Below are 16,505 nucleotides of genomic sequence, written 5' to 3'. Positions count from 1 at the left end.
TTGTGTCAATTTATTCTTTTACTTAGAGACTGTCTAGTTTGACCAATGTACATGGCAGAGGGGCATTGCTGGCACATGATGACATATATCACAGTAAAGAATCTCTTTTGGTAGATGTGCAGGTGAACGAGCCTCTGATAGTGTGGCTGATGTGATTAGGCCCTATGATGGTGTCCCCTGAATAGATATGTGGGCACAGCTGGCAACAGGCTTTGTTGCAAGGATAGGTTCCTGGGTTAGTGGTTCTGTTGTGTGGTATGTGGTTGGTGGTGAGTATTTGCTTCAGGTTGGGGGGCTGTCTGTAGGCAAGGACTGGCCTGTCTCCCAAGATTTGTGAGAGTGTTGGGTCATCCTTCAGGATAGGTTGTAGATCCTTAATAATGCGTTGGAGGGGTTTTAGTTGGGGGCTGAAGGTGATGGCTAGTGGCGTTCTGTTATTTTCTTTGTTAGGCCTGTCCTGTAGTAGGTGACTTCTGGGAACTCTTCTGGCTCTATCAATCTGTTTCTTCACTTCCGCAGGTGGGTATTGTAGTTGTAAGAATGCTTGATAGAGATCTTGTAGGTGTTTGCCTCTGTCTGAGGGGTTGGAGCAAATGCGGTTGTATCGCAGAGCTTGGCTGTAGACGATGGATTGTGTGGTGTGGTCAGGGTGAAAGCTGGAGGCATGTAGGTAGGAATAGCGGTCAGTAGGTTTCCGGTATAGGGTGGTGTTTATGTGACCATCGTTTATTAGCACTGTAGTGTCCAGAAAGTGGATCTCTTATGTGGACTGGTCCAGGCTGAGGTTGATGGTGGGATGGAAATTGTTGAAATCATGGTGGAATTCCTCAAGGGCTTCTTTTCCATGGGTCCAGATGATGAAGATGTCATCAATATAGCGCAAGTAGAAGCATTCAGTAGAAAATACACTTTCTCAAATAAATTTGTTAGTCTCTAAGACGCCACAAATACTCCTTTTCTTTTTGCGAATACAGACCTACACGGCTGCTACTCTGAAGTTAGAAAGTGTCGCCCTGTGTCATTTATCTGTCTGAGAAGCTCACTGCACAGCTGGGGCCGTAATAATAAACCACCTGCTTATCAAGGCACCTAGCCTGCATTATGGAGCAATTTTAGGGAAATGACTGGCTTTGGACAAAGCAACTAGATCTACTAATGCTAACAGCTGATCTCTTTATCTGTACATGGGATACAGCATGGTCACCACTGTGGCCACAGAAAAGGATTGATTTTTAGCCCTCCTTAGAGAGCAAAGCTTTCAATTGCTATAAAGACCTTTAATGAGGGGAAGTAATGAGGTATCTGTGCAGAAGGGAACAATGTGCTGGGCTGTTCAAAGTGAGAGGGAACTGTTCTAACCTGTATCTGTTGACTCAGCGGGTACAGAAGTGAAGGAGATTTGGTTAGCACCTGTTGCTCTATTGTACAACTCAGTCAGGCAGCCTGCTCAGAGATGACAGTGGCATTCTGGGCAGGATCTGTAGAGTAAAAACTGGCTTTCCCTTTTATTATCTCTCTAAGAGGCTGTCTAAATTGTCAGGCACCTACAGGAATGAGTCTCCATGGTATTCAAACTGACACTGGTGACTGCATCTCAGTCTTGTCAGATGACAAGTCATCACATACAAACAGGCTGCTCTATCTATAGGCAAGCCAGGCACTGAGGGTGGCAGATTTCCAGGCACTTGCCTGGGGCAGCAGATTTGGCCCTGCCATCCCTCGTCCTGGTTGCAATGTCACTTGTTCAGACTTGCCCCTGCTACCCACCCCCCTCCCCATCATGATGAAAGGGTGGCTGGACCAAATTTGAGTGGTGTGAGGGACGGCACACTGAAGTGTTGCCTAGGGTGGCAGATTGTGTTGAGCAGCCTCTGCATACAAAGCAGGGCTAAATCTGTAAAATGTAGAGTTTAGTAGTATGGGAACACCTAGAGGCCCCATTCTGCTAGGCACAGTACAGATACATAGTAAGAGAACAGTTCCTCCCCAAAGAGCTTACAGTCTAAACAGCGAGACAGACAAAGAGTGGGAGAAAAGAAGCATAGATCATTTTATAGATGGGAAGCTGAGGCACAGAGAAGATTTGGCCAAAGTCACGTAAGGGGTCTGTAGCAAATTGGGGAATTGAATCCAGATCTCCTGAGGTGCAGTCCAGTGCCTTCAACACAAGATCATAAGCCACAAAATTCAAATCCAGATCCAAGTTCTGAAAGCTCCAAAATGCAAGTGTGCTAGGACCCAGGGTTTTGATTTCATCCATTATAACGATTGGAGCCGGATCTGGGTTTGCTTATCAAACATCAGGGGATGTTTCGATACAGTATTTGGATTTGAGTCCATCGCTAGTAAAATTAGAACGCTGCCTTTTTTCCCACGGTCTGTCTGGTAGGTATGTGTGAGGCTGAAACATTGATTAATATTCAGCCCTGATGTAGGTGGGTATAATTCCACTGACATCAAAAGAGTTTTATCGTCCATTTGCTGCAGAGCTGAATTTGACCTCTTAACTCTTTTCTATTTGCTGTGCATCTCAGTGAGTCCGAACAGGCACATCGGTGCTCCCAGCCAGATTGTTCCATCACCATTCTGATGAGCTTCCATAGGGTACGCCATGGTTGCACACATGCTCAGGAGAGATCCAAATCCAGTTCAAAGGCTACATGGCAGTGCTGGATACTACAATGCGGCAGCAAACTGATACCCAGAATGTTTTCCAGTTCATGGCTCTTTCATAGCAATGCTGATATCTGAGCTCATGGAACAAACTCACTGAGGTGGGAGAATATGTGAATATTCTTTTCCATGTGTTTAATACTAAGCGAGGACCATATGAGGCTTTCCTCACTTTTCCTCACAATTGATATTGTTTATACTGATTTCTTAACCATTGTTACCTGATGATATTTTACACAGACTGTAAAGTCATGTAGCATCAGCATAAAACAGGAGTAACTCCACTGATTTAAATGCATTTACTCCAGATTTGTTCTATTGTAACTGTCAAGGTTCCTCCCCCACTCTGAACTCTAGGGTACAGATGTGGGGACCTGCATGAAAAACCTCCTAAGCTTATCTTTACCAGCTTAGGTCAAAACTTCCCCAAGGTACAAAATATTCCACCCGTTGTCCTTGGACTGGCCGCTACCACCACCAAACTAATACTGGTTACTGGGGAAGAGCTGTTTGGACGCGTCCTTCCCCCCAAAATACTTCCCAAAACCTTGCACCCCACTTCCTGGACAAGGTTTGGTAAAAAGCCTCACCAATTTGCCTAGGTGACTACAGACCCAGACCCTTGGATCTTAAGAACAATGAACAATCCTCCCAACACTTGCACCCCCCCTTTCCTGGGAAATGTTGGATAAAAAGCCTCACCAATTTGCATAGGTGACCACAGACCCAAACCCTTGGATCTGAGAACAATGAAAAAGCATTCAGTTTTCTTACAAGAAGACTTTTAATAAAAATAGAAGTAAATAGAAATAAAGAAATCCCCCCTGTAAAATCAGGATGGTAGACATCTTACAGGGTAATTAGATTCAAAAACATAGAGAACCCCTCTAGGCAAAACCTTAAGTTACAAAAAAGATACACAGACAGAAATAGTTATTCTATTCAGCACAATTCTTTTCTCAGCCATTTAAAGAAATCATAATCTAACACGTACCTAGCTAGATTACTTACTAAAAGTTCTAAGACTCCATTCCTGGTCTATACCCGGCAGAAACCAGTATATAGACAGCCAGACAGACCCTTTGTTTCTCTCCCTCCTCCCAGCTTTTGAAAGTATCTTGTCTCCTCATTGGTCATTTTGGTCAGGTGCCAGCGAGGTTACCTTTAGCTTCTTAACCCTTTACAGGTGAGAGGAGCTTTCCTCTGGCCAGGAGGGATTTCAAAGGGGTTTACCCTTCCCTTTATATTTATGACAGTAACTGAGATCAAAATCCAGCTGCTTGGGTATATGAAAACCTTAGCCAAGCTAAAAGAGATTCTTTACTGTGATATATGTCATCATGTGCCAGCAATGCCCCTCTGCCATGTACATTGGCCAAACTGGACAGTCTCTACGTAAAAGAATAAATGGACACAAATCAGACGTCAAGAATTATAACATTAAAAAACCAGTCGGAGAACACTTCAATCTCTTTGGTCACTCGATTACAGACCTACAAGTGGCAATTCTTCAACAAAAAATCTTCAAAAACGGACTTCAACGAGAGACTGGTGAATTGGAATTAATTTGCAAACTGGATACAATTAACTTAGGCTTGAATAAAGACTGGGAGTGGATGTGTCATTACACAAAGTAAAACTATTTCGCCTTGTTTATTTCCCCCCCTACATTCTTGTCAACTGCTGGAAATGGCCCACCTTGATTATCACTACAAAATGTCACTGTCCGTCCCCGTCCCCCGTCCCCCACGCTCTCCTGCTGGTAATAGCTCACCTTACCTGATCACTCTTGTTACAGTCTGTATGGTAATACCCATTGTTTCATGTTCTCTGTGTATATAAATCTCCCCACTTTATTTTCCACTGCATGCATCTGATGAAGTGAGCTGTAGCTCACGAAAGCTTATGCTCGGATACATTTGTTAGTCTCTAAGGTGCCACAAGTCTCTTTTACTGGGTCAGAAGCAGACAGCATGTTGACAATCGTCATGGCTTCTAAGTGATCAGGGAAGAGACTAACTCCAGGAATGGAGAGCATATGAGCAGACAAAGTGTAAACACTCCTTTTTTTTAAATACTTCTAATATTCATTGTTGCTGTAACTTAATGTGCTAAAATGGGGCAGCTCCATGACTGGTGGAGACAGAGAGAGTTATGTGCATTCATTAAAGGGGCAAAGATTTCATCTCCTCACACCACAATTTGCGTGACTGAAAGCTGAGAAACAGCTACAGATTTCATGCAAAGTAGCAATGTGTGTCTGGTTTCAGAGTAGCAGCCGTGTTAGTCTGTATTCGCAAAAAGAAAAGGAGTACTTGTGGCACCTTAGAGACTAACCACCTGGCAGGAACAGAAGTGATGCTATAGCAGGGACTGTTGGAGAGTAGACGGGCAATGCTGAGAAACTGAACGAGTTAATGAAATGATAGTTGCTTGAAGTTAAATAATTCACCCACTAGATGTCTCTATCTGCTGTACAGCATTCCAGACACAGTGTGGCTCCTGAAGGTAAACAAAGCCAGATCACACTGGAATTTAGCAAAAAGAAAAGGAGTACTTGTGGCACTTTAGAGACTAACTAATTTATTTGAGCATGAGCTTTCGTGAGCTACAGCTCACTTCATCATGCTCAAATAAATTGGTTAGTCTCTAAGGTGCCACAAGTACTCCTTTTCTTTTTGCGAATACAGACTAACACGGCTGTTACTCTGAAACTGGAATTTAGGGGGACCAGATGTCCCGATTTTATAGGGACAGTCCTGATTATTGGGTCTTTTTCTTATACAGGTTCCTATTACCCCGCACCCTCCGCCCTGATTTTTCACATTTGCTGTCTGGTCACCCTACTGGAACTAGAGCAGTGTGGATGCCTGTTCCTTAAGTGTCTGTAGAGTTATCATGTTTAAGATGATCTGTGATTCCATACATCACAGCAGTTTGTAAATAAGAGATGAGCCTCTCATGTGATCTGTAGGAAGACCTCTAGGAGACCACAGGAAATTTGATTCCCTCTCTGCAAAGCCATCCCCATATAAGTATCCAGGTAGGTACCAAGTACTGAGCTCTGTTTGACTCCATTTAAAATTCTTATCTGCTCCAGAACTAGGTGTCTGGGAAACCATGTAAGGATTCACAATGGAGGTAGCCCCATAACTGAACAATTAAATGTGTGCAAGTGGCTGTGCATCTACCGGTGCATGAGTGCATCTGTGTGGGTATTGCCCCTTTGCACAAGTGTATGCATGTGTGGGTGTGCATGAGTGAAAGTGTGCTCGTGCGGCTGTGTGCACGCGAGGGGGTGTGCATACTGGTGGAGGCGTGCGGGGACGTGTGCGTGCGAGGGAGTGAGTGTGCAGACGTGCGGGTGTGTGCACGCGAGGGGGGGGATTACGAGTGGAAGTCTGTGCCCGGGTGACCGCACCAGGGCGCCGCGCCCAGGCCGCAGGCGGCGTCTCCGAGGTGCCGGGCGGCCCCGCCAGACTACAATTCCCAGAGCGCCCTGGGGCACCCGCCGGGGGGGCGGGGCGCTGTCCGTGGCTCTGCGGCTCGCGGGCCCCGCGCGGCGGAGGAGGCGGATGAGGGGCGGCGGCGGCGGCGGGCTGGGCCGGAGGCTCCTGGCCACGGGGGGCGGCTGGGGCGCCGCGCTGCCGGCCCCCAGGAGAGGTGAGAGGCGCCCCCGCGGGGGGGGGATGAGTTTCCCCGGTGGGCACTGGCCGGTGTGAGCCCCCCCCCCGCCCCACTCTGGCCGGTGTGAGCCCCCCCCGCCCCGGTCAGTACCCAGCGGGGAGAGCTCGTAGCCCCCTCCCCCCCCCCGGTGCCACAGGCATGAGTGCGGGTCGCCCTGTCAGCAAGTGCGGGGGCCTGGCCTCATTGTGTATCTCCGTGCCGAGGGGCTCCCCCATCACGGACCAGGGCCCCAGCAGGGTGCTAGGCGCTGTACAAAAGAACAAAATCGCAGCCCCCGCCCCAGAGAGCTTGCAGTCCAAGCCTAAGGCAAGAGACAATGGGCGAGTATGGTGGGGGAGGCCTTGTCTACACGGCCACTTTACAGCGCTGAAACATTCTCGCTCAGGGGTGTGAAAACACACACACACACACACACCCCCGAGCGATGTGGGTTTCAGCGCTATAAAATGGCCGTGTAGACCGTGCACCGGGGTAGCTATTCCTCTCCTAGGGGTGGTTTTTTTGCAGCCAGGTGAAAGCATTGCCGTGGCAGCGCTTTAAGGTTGGTAGTGAAGACATACTCTGAAATAATACTGGGCATGATTGGCAGCAGTCCCTGCTCACTCTGTGTCAAACTGCAGTCTAGGTGTTTTGTGTTGGTTTTTTGGTGGCATCACAGCAAAGAAGGGATTTGAAGGAGGACAGTGAGGTGGATTTGCAGATTTTTATGGGAATTTCCTTGTAGGCATGAGGAGCAGTGAGAGTGAAAGCAGGAAAGTGCTCATTTGAAAATATAAGTGGTTGACTGAGAAGACTGGGCTTACTGGCAGAGCAGAGGTGGGAGTCGAGCTCAGTAGTGTATGAGAATCGATAAGTAGCATGTGGGGTGATGTGCAAGCACGTTGGAGGACAGGGTTAGAATTCAGAATTATTTTGACAAACTGGGAAATTGGTCTGAATTCCACAAGATGAAATTCCATAAAGATAAGTGCAAAGTACTACACTTAAGAAGGACAAATCAGCTACAAAACGGATTATAACTGTCTAATTGGTAGTACCGCTAAAAAGGATCTGTGAGTTGTAGTGAAAAATCACAAACTGAATGTGCACCAGCAATGTCATGCAGCTGCAAAAAAGGTCAGTATTCTGGGCCATATTAACTGGAATGTTGTTTGTAAGACTCTTGCTATTTGGCACTGGTAAGGTCCCAGCTGGAGTACTCTGTCCAGTTTTGGATGCCACACTTTAAGAAAGATGTGGACAAAATAGAGAGTCCAGAAGAAAGCTACAAAAATGATAAGATTTAGAAACCAGACCTTTGAGGAAAGGTTAAAATGAGCATGTTTAGTCTTGACAAAGGAAGACAGATGGAATACCAGATAACAGATTTCAAATATGTTAGAGACTGTTATAAAGAGGATGATGATCAATTATTTTGTATACCCATACAGGCAGGACAAGAAGTAATGGGCTTGATCTGCAGCAAGAGAGATTCAGGTTAGATGTTAGGAAAAAAAACTTTTCAACTATGAGGATAATTAAGCTCTGGAATAGGCTCCTAAGGGAGGCTCTAGAATTCCCATGAAAGGCCTTTAAAGTGAAAGTAAATTGCTTACATTTGAAATGTTAGAGAAGGGGGAGCCAGTGGAGGGAGGCAAAGAGAGGGGTGAAGTACTCAGTGTGATGAGCTAGGAAGATGATCTTTATAGGAACATTTTGAATGGCTATAAGCAGGGCAAGAATGTCAAGGCCAGCAAAGAGGATGTGAAATGAGAGCCTGGACGAGCTTTTTAGCTGTGTGGGTGGATAGGAAAGGCTGTATCTTGGAGCTGTTGTGCAGAAAGAATTAGCAAGATTTCGGTGGAGCCAGGACCTAAAGAGTGGGGGCTTGTGCAGGGGTCCTGTGGAAAAAATAGTATACCATCACATAAATAAAGACTATCAGAATGCACACAGGCAACCTTAATTCTGACATTTCCTAACTTTTGAGTGCTTGACTTTGCAATCTTAACATTCTCTTAATGGTTTGGAGTTTTTTTGCATGTAATATAATATGTTCAGTCCTGGTCAAGAAAAAAAGCACTGCAAGACCAGAGGGGACTGACTGAGTGAGGTAGGTCTGTATAATTAATAGGCTGACCCCAAGTCCTGTGATGCCCGCAACTGGGGCTGATCCCGAGCCCCATGCTGCCTGGGGCTGACCCCGAGCCCTGTGCCACCCCCTGACCTTGGGGGGCTGACCCCCACCCCCGAGTGCCTCACTGCCCACAGTGGGGTCTCCCCCTCCCAACCCCATGCCGCCTAGGGCTGACCCCCACCCCCAGACCTGTGCTGCCCAAAACTGGGGCTGATCCTCCCTCTCCCCCGACCTGAGCTCTGTGCTTACCCCTGCTGAGGCTGATCTCCCTTCCCCCCAGCTCCCTGCCTCCCCGGCTGAGGCTGATTTCCCCCAACCCTGGGCTGCCCAGGGGTCAGCTCTGAAGCCAACACTGTCCGCCAGCAGCAAATTTCTCCACTTTCCTGCTGGCGGGCAGTGCTGCCTTCAGAGCTGCTCCCTGGGCAGCAGCTGCCACTATGCTCTGCCTTGCAGCTGGGACAAATGCCCAGTTTTGGTGAAGAAGTAGGGACGGCCGGGACAGAGCTGAAAAAGGAGACTGTCCTGGCCAAAATAGGATATATCGGCTCCCTAGCCAGCCCAGGCCCTGTTGTTCCTGGTTGGCCCCTTGGTCCCAGAGGACCAACCCCCCTGCATCGTGCCCCATTGCCCCTAGCTGGCCGCTCTCTCTGGGGTACCCCATAGAAAACATGGGCCTGGTGGGCTCAGCCTCCCTGCACCAGCCTCTCCTCTCTGGCAGTATGGTAAGTCCCTGAGGTAAAATCCACCCTCCCTTGCGAACAAGGGCTCACTCAGCTGAAGGGAACCCACCTAGCTCAGTAAAAGGAGGCGAGCCTGGCGAGCCCAGTACCAGAAACCACCCATCCAGAAGCAGCAGTAAGATACCTTCCTCACCCTTCTCCTGCACAAGTTACTGCTTGCTCCTCCCCATTGTTGCCCCCTGTCCTCCAGGCCCTCCTCCTGCACAAGTCATCGCTTACTTCCCCCCTCCTCTGTCCGCCCCGAACACTGAATGCTTGTCTGAGTGATGGGCAGAACAAGAAGTAGGCCTGAGTGGACTTGTAGGCTCTAAAGTTTTTACATTGTTTTATTGTTAAGTACAGTTATTCTTTTTTACGTAGTTCTACATTTATAAGTCAACTTTTATGATAAAGAGATTGCACTACAGTACTTCAATGAGGTGAATTGAAGGTTTTTTTACCGTGCAAATGTTTGTAATAAAAAATAAAGTGAGCACTGTACACTTTATATTCTGTGTTGTAATTCAAATCAATATATTTGAAAATGTAGAAGACTTCCAAATATTTAAATAAATGGTATTCTATTATTGTTTAACAGCACGATTGGTCGTGATTAATTTTTTTAATTGCTTGACAGCACTAGTTAGAAGTGAATACTTTATAGCATTGGACAGCTGGGAATTATTAAACTTAAATATTGTATATTGCCACATAAGCAATTTACATGCATTTCTTAAATAGAACTGTACCTTTTCTCTATCCCAATCATCTTAAATTTAATATAGGCTTTGTATAGATTAGGAAGTGAGGTCAGGATTAATTAACCACAACTAGTTCCCTAGTGTAGATGCAGATTAACATTGACTTTGATTTAGCTGGAGGAGGTTGGCCCTATGTGTTAACAAATGCTGATCTGACCTCTATTTCTTTTCCTAATCAAAGCCATGACAAGACTAGGACAACAGTTTAGTGAAGGGAGAGAGTTAGTGGTAGGAAGGAAGGATTTGTACAAGAAATGGGTTTTCAGCAGGGATTTAGATGTGAAAGACAGGTTTTGCTGGATAGCAATTAGGAGACACTTTGAAACAGGTTGGAGAAGGAGATGCACAGAGGAGTGAAAGCTTCTAGGAAATTGGAGATGCAGGCATGGGTAAATCACAAGAACTGTTAAAACTTCAAATCACAGTTCTTTATATCCTCTGGGATGTCATCTTTCATGCAGTAAAATCAATTATCTCTAACTCAACAAATCTGTGATATGTTAGGTGTTAAAATCATGTGTCAAAGTCTGTTGCCTAATTGGTTAGTTGGTAAACCAGTAAATTCTTCCCAAGCACTGGCACTGCATAATTATTGGTGATTTATTTACATAGCACTACTGTTTTGTGTGTCACTAGCAGATGCAGTCCCTTTGCTGATAGGGTGCTGGGGAAGAAGTTGATGTGAAGAATGCAGCTGGTGGGTGTGTAGTTTTCTGACAGGGCCAGCTGAATGATGCTAATTGTGCAACCCATTTCTTGTTGGCTACATTAGAACAGTTACACTTTTAAAAGTAGAAACATAATTTAAATGCCTTCCTTTAATAGTTAATACATTACCGATAATCATCAAAAAGAACAGGAGTACTTGTGGCACCTTAGAGACTAACCAATTTATTTGAGCATAAGCTTTCGTGAGCTACAGCTCACTTCATCGGATAATCATCAAATTATTCAATCACAGTGTTTTGATCTTTGGTATACCCGGAGGCTTGGATACCTGAATTTGGGATTGTTGTTTGGGGTCCTAGTGGTGGAGCAAACCTTTGTAAAGACAATGAGGACAATTATGAGATTTAGAACATTTAGGGGAAGGAGAAAATGCTGGCTAGACTGACTACTTCCCTCTGCTTTATAATCAAGCCATTGAAGGAGGACCAACACTCTTTGTTGTACACATATTCGTGCACTGGGGTCCTCCTTTCCACTATGAAAGATTATGCAGCAAAAACTCTTTAATGTTATTGCATTCCATGATAAAATTAACAAGGAAGTGAATGAGTAAACAACTTCTTAATGGCTTCTTGCCATTTTCAGGTTTTGCTGCCACAGCCCCTGTGAAGTCGTATGACATGAGAAGAGTTGAAATAACCCCACTGGAACAGAGAAAGCTAACCTTTGATACCCATGCATTGGTACGAGAGCTGGAAGTGCATGGTGAGCAATACCTATTAAGTAACTCAAGTGAAATCAAACTGCTACTTTCCCAAAAGTATTAAGGGGTTCCTATTTCTCATGCATGTCTGTTACTAGCTGCTACAGTGTAAATGGAAGCGTTGCATGTAGATTGTTGTCTATACAGCCATAAAAATAAACTGAGTAAGGTAACATTTACTTACCTTGTAGGTTTGTGGAAGCTTATATGTAGTGCCTTCCGTCAGAGAAACTTAATGCACTCTGTAAGTGTAAAGTATCACTAAAATATAAAGAATAACTGTGATGGTCGTATTAAAATCACCTTTTAAAATATACATTCCTTCTTCCAGTTCCTAATAAGCCCTTAATTTATTGAAATTGAAATTTTAAAAAAATCTAATTGGCTTTTCCCCCACTTGCTTTTTGTGTACATTTTTTTCATTTCACTCAGCTTGGACAATGTAGAAACACTGTATAAAAAAAAACAAACCATATCCAGTTCTCATACGCTAATATGATAGTGCAGTGTTGGGGATTCAAACACTTCAGAGGAATGCTTAAATCCAGGTTGTATTGGAATTTTTTAAAAAGAAAATGTCATAGAAACACTTTGATTTTACGTTTTGTTAAATTTTGCATACGTCAGGTTAGGCCCCAAATTTAGGTTATGTAAAAACAATGTTTCTTTAAAAGGTTTGATTTAAAATGACAGAGGTGGGAGACTAAATATATTGTAGCATTCTATCCTTCACTTGCCTTTTTATACATTAGTATCATATCTCATATAGCCCTCCACTGGGCTCAAAAGTGATTCATCTTGCATATCACCTGTGCTGCATTGCTTGGGTGCAGTCTAAGATTTACCTGAACACTTAACTTTACATTTTCTTTCTCAAGTTCGTTTGTCCCATCTTTGATATGGTCTTGCCTTAGATAAAAAAAACTCAGATATTACAGTGATCAAGCTCTAAACATAGAGGTTATAGGCATTAGAGGAGGGAAGAGACCTATTGAGTCCAATCTCCTTCCAGTGTAAAATATTTACAGTACAAATAGATATTATGACATTCTCCGAACTTCCATGCAGCTTGGGTGTGGATTGGGCTGGTAATTAGAAAAATGAGCTAGTTTTTTTTAAAAAATAATTGAGACTCCAGGGAAGCTAAAGCTTTAGAATCAGACCAAACTACACATAAAGTGTTAGCACTGGTAAGTAAAAGTCCTAACGGCCAAATTTTGGCCTGGTGTAAACAGGTGCAGTGCTCTTGAAGTCAACAATGTTTCACATGCTTATGCCCAGTCTGAATTTGCCTCAAAGGATGTGGAGCAATTTCAGTCTATGTAGGATTCCCTTATTAATTTCATTCTTTTTTTTTCCCCTAGGATGCACACTCTGTAGCAAAGGATAAACCTGGTTTATTAAATAGTATTTGTGAGTGTCATAAATATACAGGGAAGGGTAACCACTTTTCTGTATACAGTGCTATACAATCCCTCCTGGCCAGAGGCAAAACCCTCTCACCTGTAAAGGGTTAAGAAGCTAAAATAACCTCGCTGGCACCTGACCCAAAATGACCAATGAGGGGACAAGATACTTTCAAATCTGGAGGGGGGGAACAAAGGGTTTGTCTGTCTGTGTGATGCTTTTGCTGGGAACAGATCAGGAATGCAGCCTTACAACTGCTGTTAAGTTCGTAAGTAATCTAGCTAGAAATGCATTCATTTCCTTTTGTTTAATGGCTGGTAAAATAAGCTGTGCTGGATGGAATGTATATTCCTATTTTTATGTCTTTTTGTAACTTAAGGTTTTGCCTAGAGGGATTCTCTATGTTTTGAATCCGATTACCCTGTAAGGTATTTACCATCCTGATTTTACAGAGGTGATTCTTTTACCTTTTCTTTAATTAAAATTCTTCTTTTAAGAACCTGATTGATTTTTCATTGTTCTTAAGATCCAAGGGTTTGGTCTGTGTTCACCTGTACAAATTGGTGAGGATTCTTATCAAGCCTTCCCCAGGAAAGGGAGTGTAGGGCTTGGAGGGGATATTTTGGGGGAAGACGTCTCCAAGTGGGCTCTTTCCCTGTTCTTTGTTTAAAACGTTTGGTGGTGGTAGCATATGGTTCACGGACAAGGCAAAGTTTGTACCTTGGGGAAGTTTTTAACCTAAAGTGGTAAGAATAAGCTTAGGGGGTCTTTCATGTAGGTCCCACATCTGTACCCTAGAGTTCAGAGTGGGGAAGGAACCTTGACAGTGAGAAAATACTGTACATTAGGAAAAACTAAATAGCCCGTGGCAGTTGAACAGGTTGCAGATTATGCTCCTGTTGCATGCGGCACCTGCAGAAGGTCATTGGTTTTTGTAATTCAAAATATAATGGATGCACTTCAGATTCAAAGCTGAAAAAGTTCAGAATTTTGAAAAGTTGGTGATCTTAAAAGTTTTGGTAGCTTGGTGGTTGAATCCATGTCACTGGCAGTGTGACTTGTAACTTACCTTTGCACTTGCATACTGAACTTTATGCTTGTGTAACTTTTGCTTGCCTCTCCGTACAATTTTTGATTTCATCTTAACCTGTCATCCTTCAACTGTCTTCCAGGTTTTGGTAAAGAACAAGCAGAGACCATTGTATCAGCATTAACAACTTTGTCAAATCTCAGCCTAGACACAGTCTACAAGGATATGGTGACCCAAGCTCAGCAGGTGGTAAATCAGTGATTTATTGTTTCCTTGTCATTTTATATGTCCATGAAGCATCATATACACAAATGGTGCTTTATAACATATAGTAGTTTATATTTTTATCTTTTAAAATATAAGAGAACTAGTATAGTGGATACTTTACTGAGGCAAATTGTCCTAAAATCCTAGCTGAGTTTAAATTAGAGAGGAATAAGTGATATCTTGCATTTACTATAGCACCTTTCATCCCATAGAAACCAAAAGTTCTTTCCAAAAGTAAGAATGATCTACAAATGCTATGCAGGGATTGCTTCATCTGCTACTGAAAGGCAGCCTGTGGGGTGAGATAGCAACTGTTTAACAACGCACAGCAACACTGCACAACAGTTTAGGACAGGAAGTGAATTTCAAGGAAGATTATTCTGATTGTTAATCATGAAATGGATGCTTTAGGTAGAGGAAAGTAGCCTGTGTCTTTTATTTAACAATAGCATAGGTATACGGTATTGGCCTTGGTTGGTTTTTTGTTGATAAATTAAAAACCACCAAAACTGGTTCATGATGATCTTGACTCTTTCTGCATATTTGGCTCATGGAACTGGTCCTGTTATACAGTTCAAACATACACTGATGCTTCATGCAAAGAATCCTATTGATTGTCTTATTTAACTTGTAGGTTCAAGCTAGTTCTTGTAAAATTATGTGATTGTAGTAAGCCAGTAAAATAATTTGGTATGTCTGGGTGTACGGGGGAGGATAATTAATTTCATCATCACAAATGTGTGAAATTAAAAGGATCTAAGAATTTTACTCTTTGCGAAGTAGACAACTGGACCAGTGTAACTAGACTCCGATACAAAATAATAGTTTAAATAATTAATCAAGAAGACACTAGACTGAGAATTATATACCACTTACGTTCAGTGAGAATATGCAATTAAGCACAAATAGCACAAATTACTTCTCCATTATTAAGCCATGGAGTTTTATAGCCAACCGATTTTTTTCCCTTAGTTATTTTTTTAATTTTTGAGAACTTTTACCATGAATAACTGAATTATGGGAGTAGAGGAGAACCCAAGAACTTGTTTTTTTCCTGTTTTTTTTTTTTTTATCTTTTCCTTTAATATGGAAACCCTACTGGCTTTGAGACCCTGCTGTGTCTAAAGAAGTATAAATGTACATTGCCTAGATCCCAAAGGTAGCTTCCTTTTAATAACGTGGGGTAGCTTAGTGAATGTTATATTCAGACTCAGAAATTTTTAATTCGGTGTGTGGAGATAATAGATCCAAACATAAGCACAGCCAACGTACTGTAAGGAATTGTAGGAAATTAATACAATGTGTGTTCAACAAAGTAGGGATCAGACCCGATGGAGGTTGTTCATACCTCTGAAATGTTCGGCACTCTGAACAAAACATTACGGCTATTCTTTCACATGTTTACAACTGAACATTGACTTAATACAGCTTTGAAATTTACTATGCAGAAGAAAAATTTTGCTTTCCCTTAATTTTTTTTAGTAGTTTACATTTAACACAGTACTGTATTTGCGTTTTTTGGGGTTTTTTTGGTGGGGTCTCTGCTGATGCCTAATTGCGTACTTCCAGTTCCAAATGAGGTGTGTGGTTGACTGGTCAGTTTGTAACTCTGGTGTTCGTAACTCTGAGGTTCTTCTGTAATTTTGAATTGGAACTGAGGAGTACTAACTCTCTTGAATCCTGAATTGGGGCTGGGCATTTTCCTTCTCACTAAGCCCAATAGCCTCAAAAGCAGGCTCCCACGTAATTCCATGTCACTAATATTTAAAGGAACAGTACAATGAAACTGTCTAGGACCTGTAAGTACTACAAGATCCTGAGGTCAGGTAGGTTTTTTTGTTCATTTCAAATCCAAGGGTTCGTATTATTTTTTAAAATTCTAAGTTGAAGTGAATTTAGAGCTTGTGCAAGTGGCAGCTTGACAGTGCTGGAAACTGAACTCTGTCCACACAATAGGTAAGTCAGTGAGATTTCCTACAACGCCTTGCCAATGTGCCTCATCACATTGGGGTGAGAGAGTAGTTTGGTATCCATAACCATTCAGTCCTTGGCCTCTCCACCAACCCTTATAGCAAGGAGGACTCATTAGTGCTAAATATGATTATGTCCACTAGGAACTGGACTGAGACCGTTAGCTTATTTCATATGGGCATCAAAAGTAAGTGGTGACTGAAGGTTCAACCAGGGAATTCTGATCTATTTTATTGACCAACTTTGTGGGCCAAATACCTGTGGCTTTTCTACCTTAGTTTTAGAATTGTTTTATAAAACAGCAAAAGTAAAGGTTCTGAATCCCTCGAACAAACTCCAGCTTTTCATTGTCTGTTACTATGTGACGTTTTTTTTTATGCCTGACAGTCACCAGTTAATGATTTCATGCACAACAAGACTTTGCTTTCTGTGACCTAAGCAA

The 16,505-nt window shown here is 43.2% G+C and overlaps 1 protein-coding gene across 7 annotated transcripts in view; it reads left to right on the top strand.

Moving 5' to 3' along the window:
• The first annotated feature begins 6,056 nt into the window (after positions 1–6,056).
• CCDC90B (coiled-coil domain containing 90B) overlaps positions 6,057–16,505 on the top strand; it is a 28,955-nt gene continuing 18,506 nt past the window's right edge. Inside the window, exons 1-4 of one of the 7 annotated variants that reach the window (XM_073335963.1) lie at positions 6,248–6,336; positions 7,395–7,476; positions 11,271–11,390; positions 13,968–14,074. In XM_073335963.1, the coding sequence (XP_073192064.1) occupies positions 7,455–7,476; positions 11,271–11,390; positions 13,968–14,074 (249 nt within the window). In that variant the 5' untranslated portion in view covers positions 6,248–6,336; positions 7,395–7,454. Of the gene's footprint in view, positions 6,337–6,419; positions 6,443–7,394; positions 7,477–11,270; positions 11,391–13,967; positions 14,075–16,505 lie in introns of those variants that run through there. The other 6 variants (XM_073335953.1, XM_073336000.1, XM_073335989.1 and 3 more) reach the window with 6 other exon arrangements.

Source organism: Lepidochelys kempii, chromosome 1 (genome assembly GCF_965140265.1).
Source record: "Lepidochelys kempii isolate rLepKem1 chromosome 1, rLepKem1.hap2, whole genome shotgun sequence".
NCBI classification, from domain to species: domain Eukaryota; kingdom Metazoa; phylum Chordata; order Testudines; family Cheloniidae; genus Lepidochelys; species Lepidochelys kempii.
Note: the sequence above shows the minus strand (reverse complement) of the source record. Positions and strands in the feature narration are given on the sequence as shown.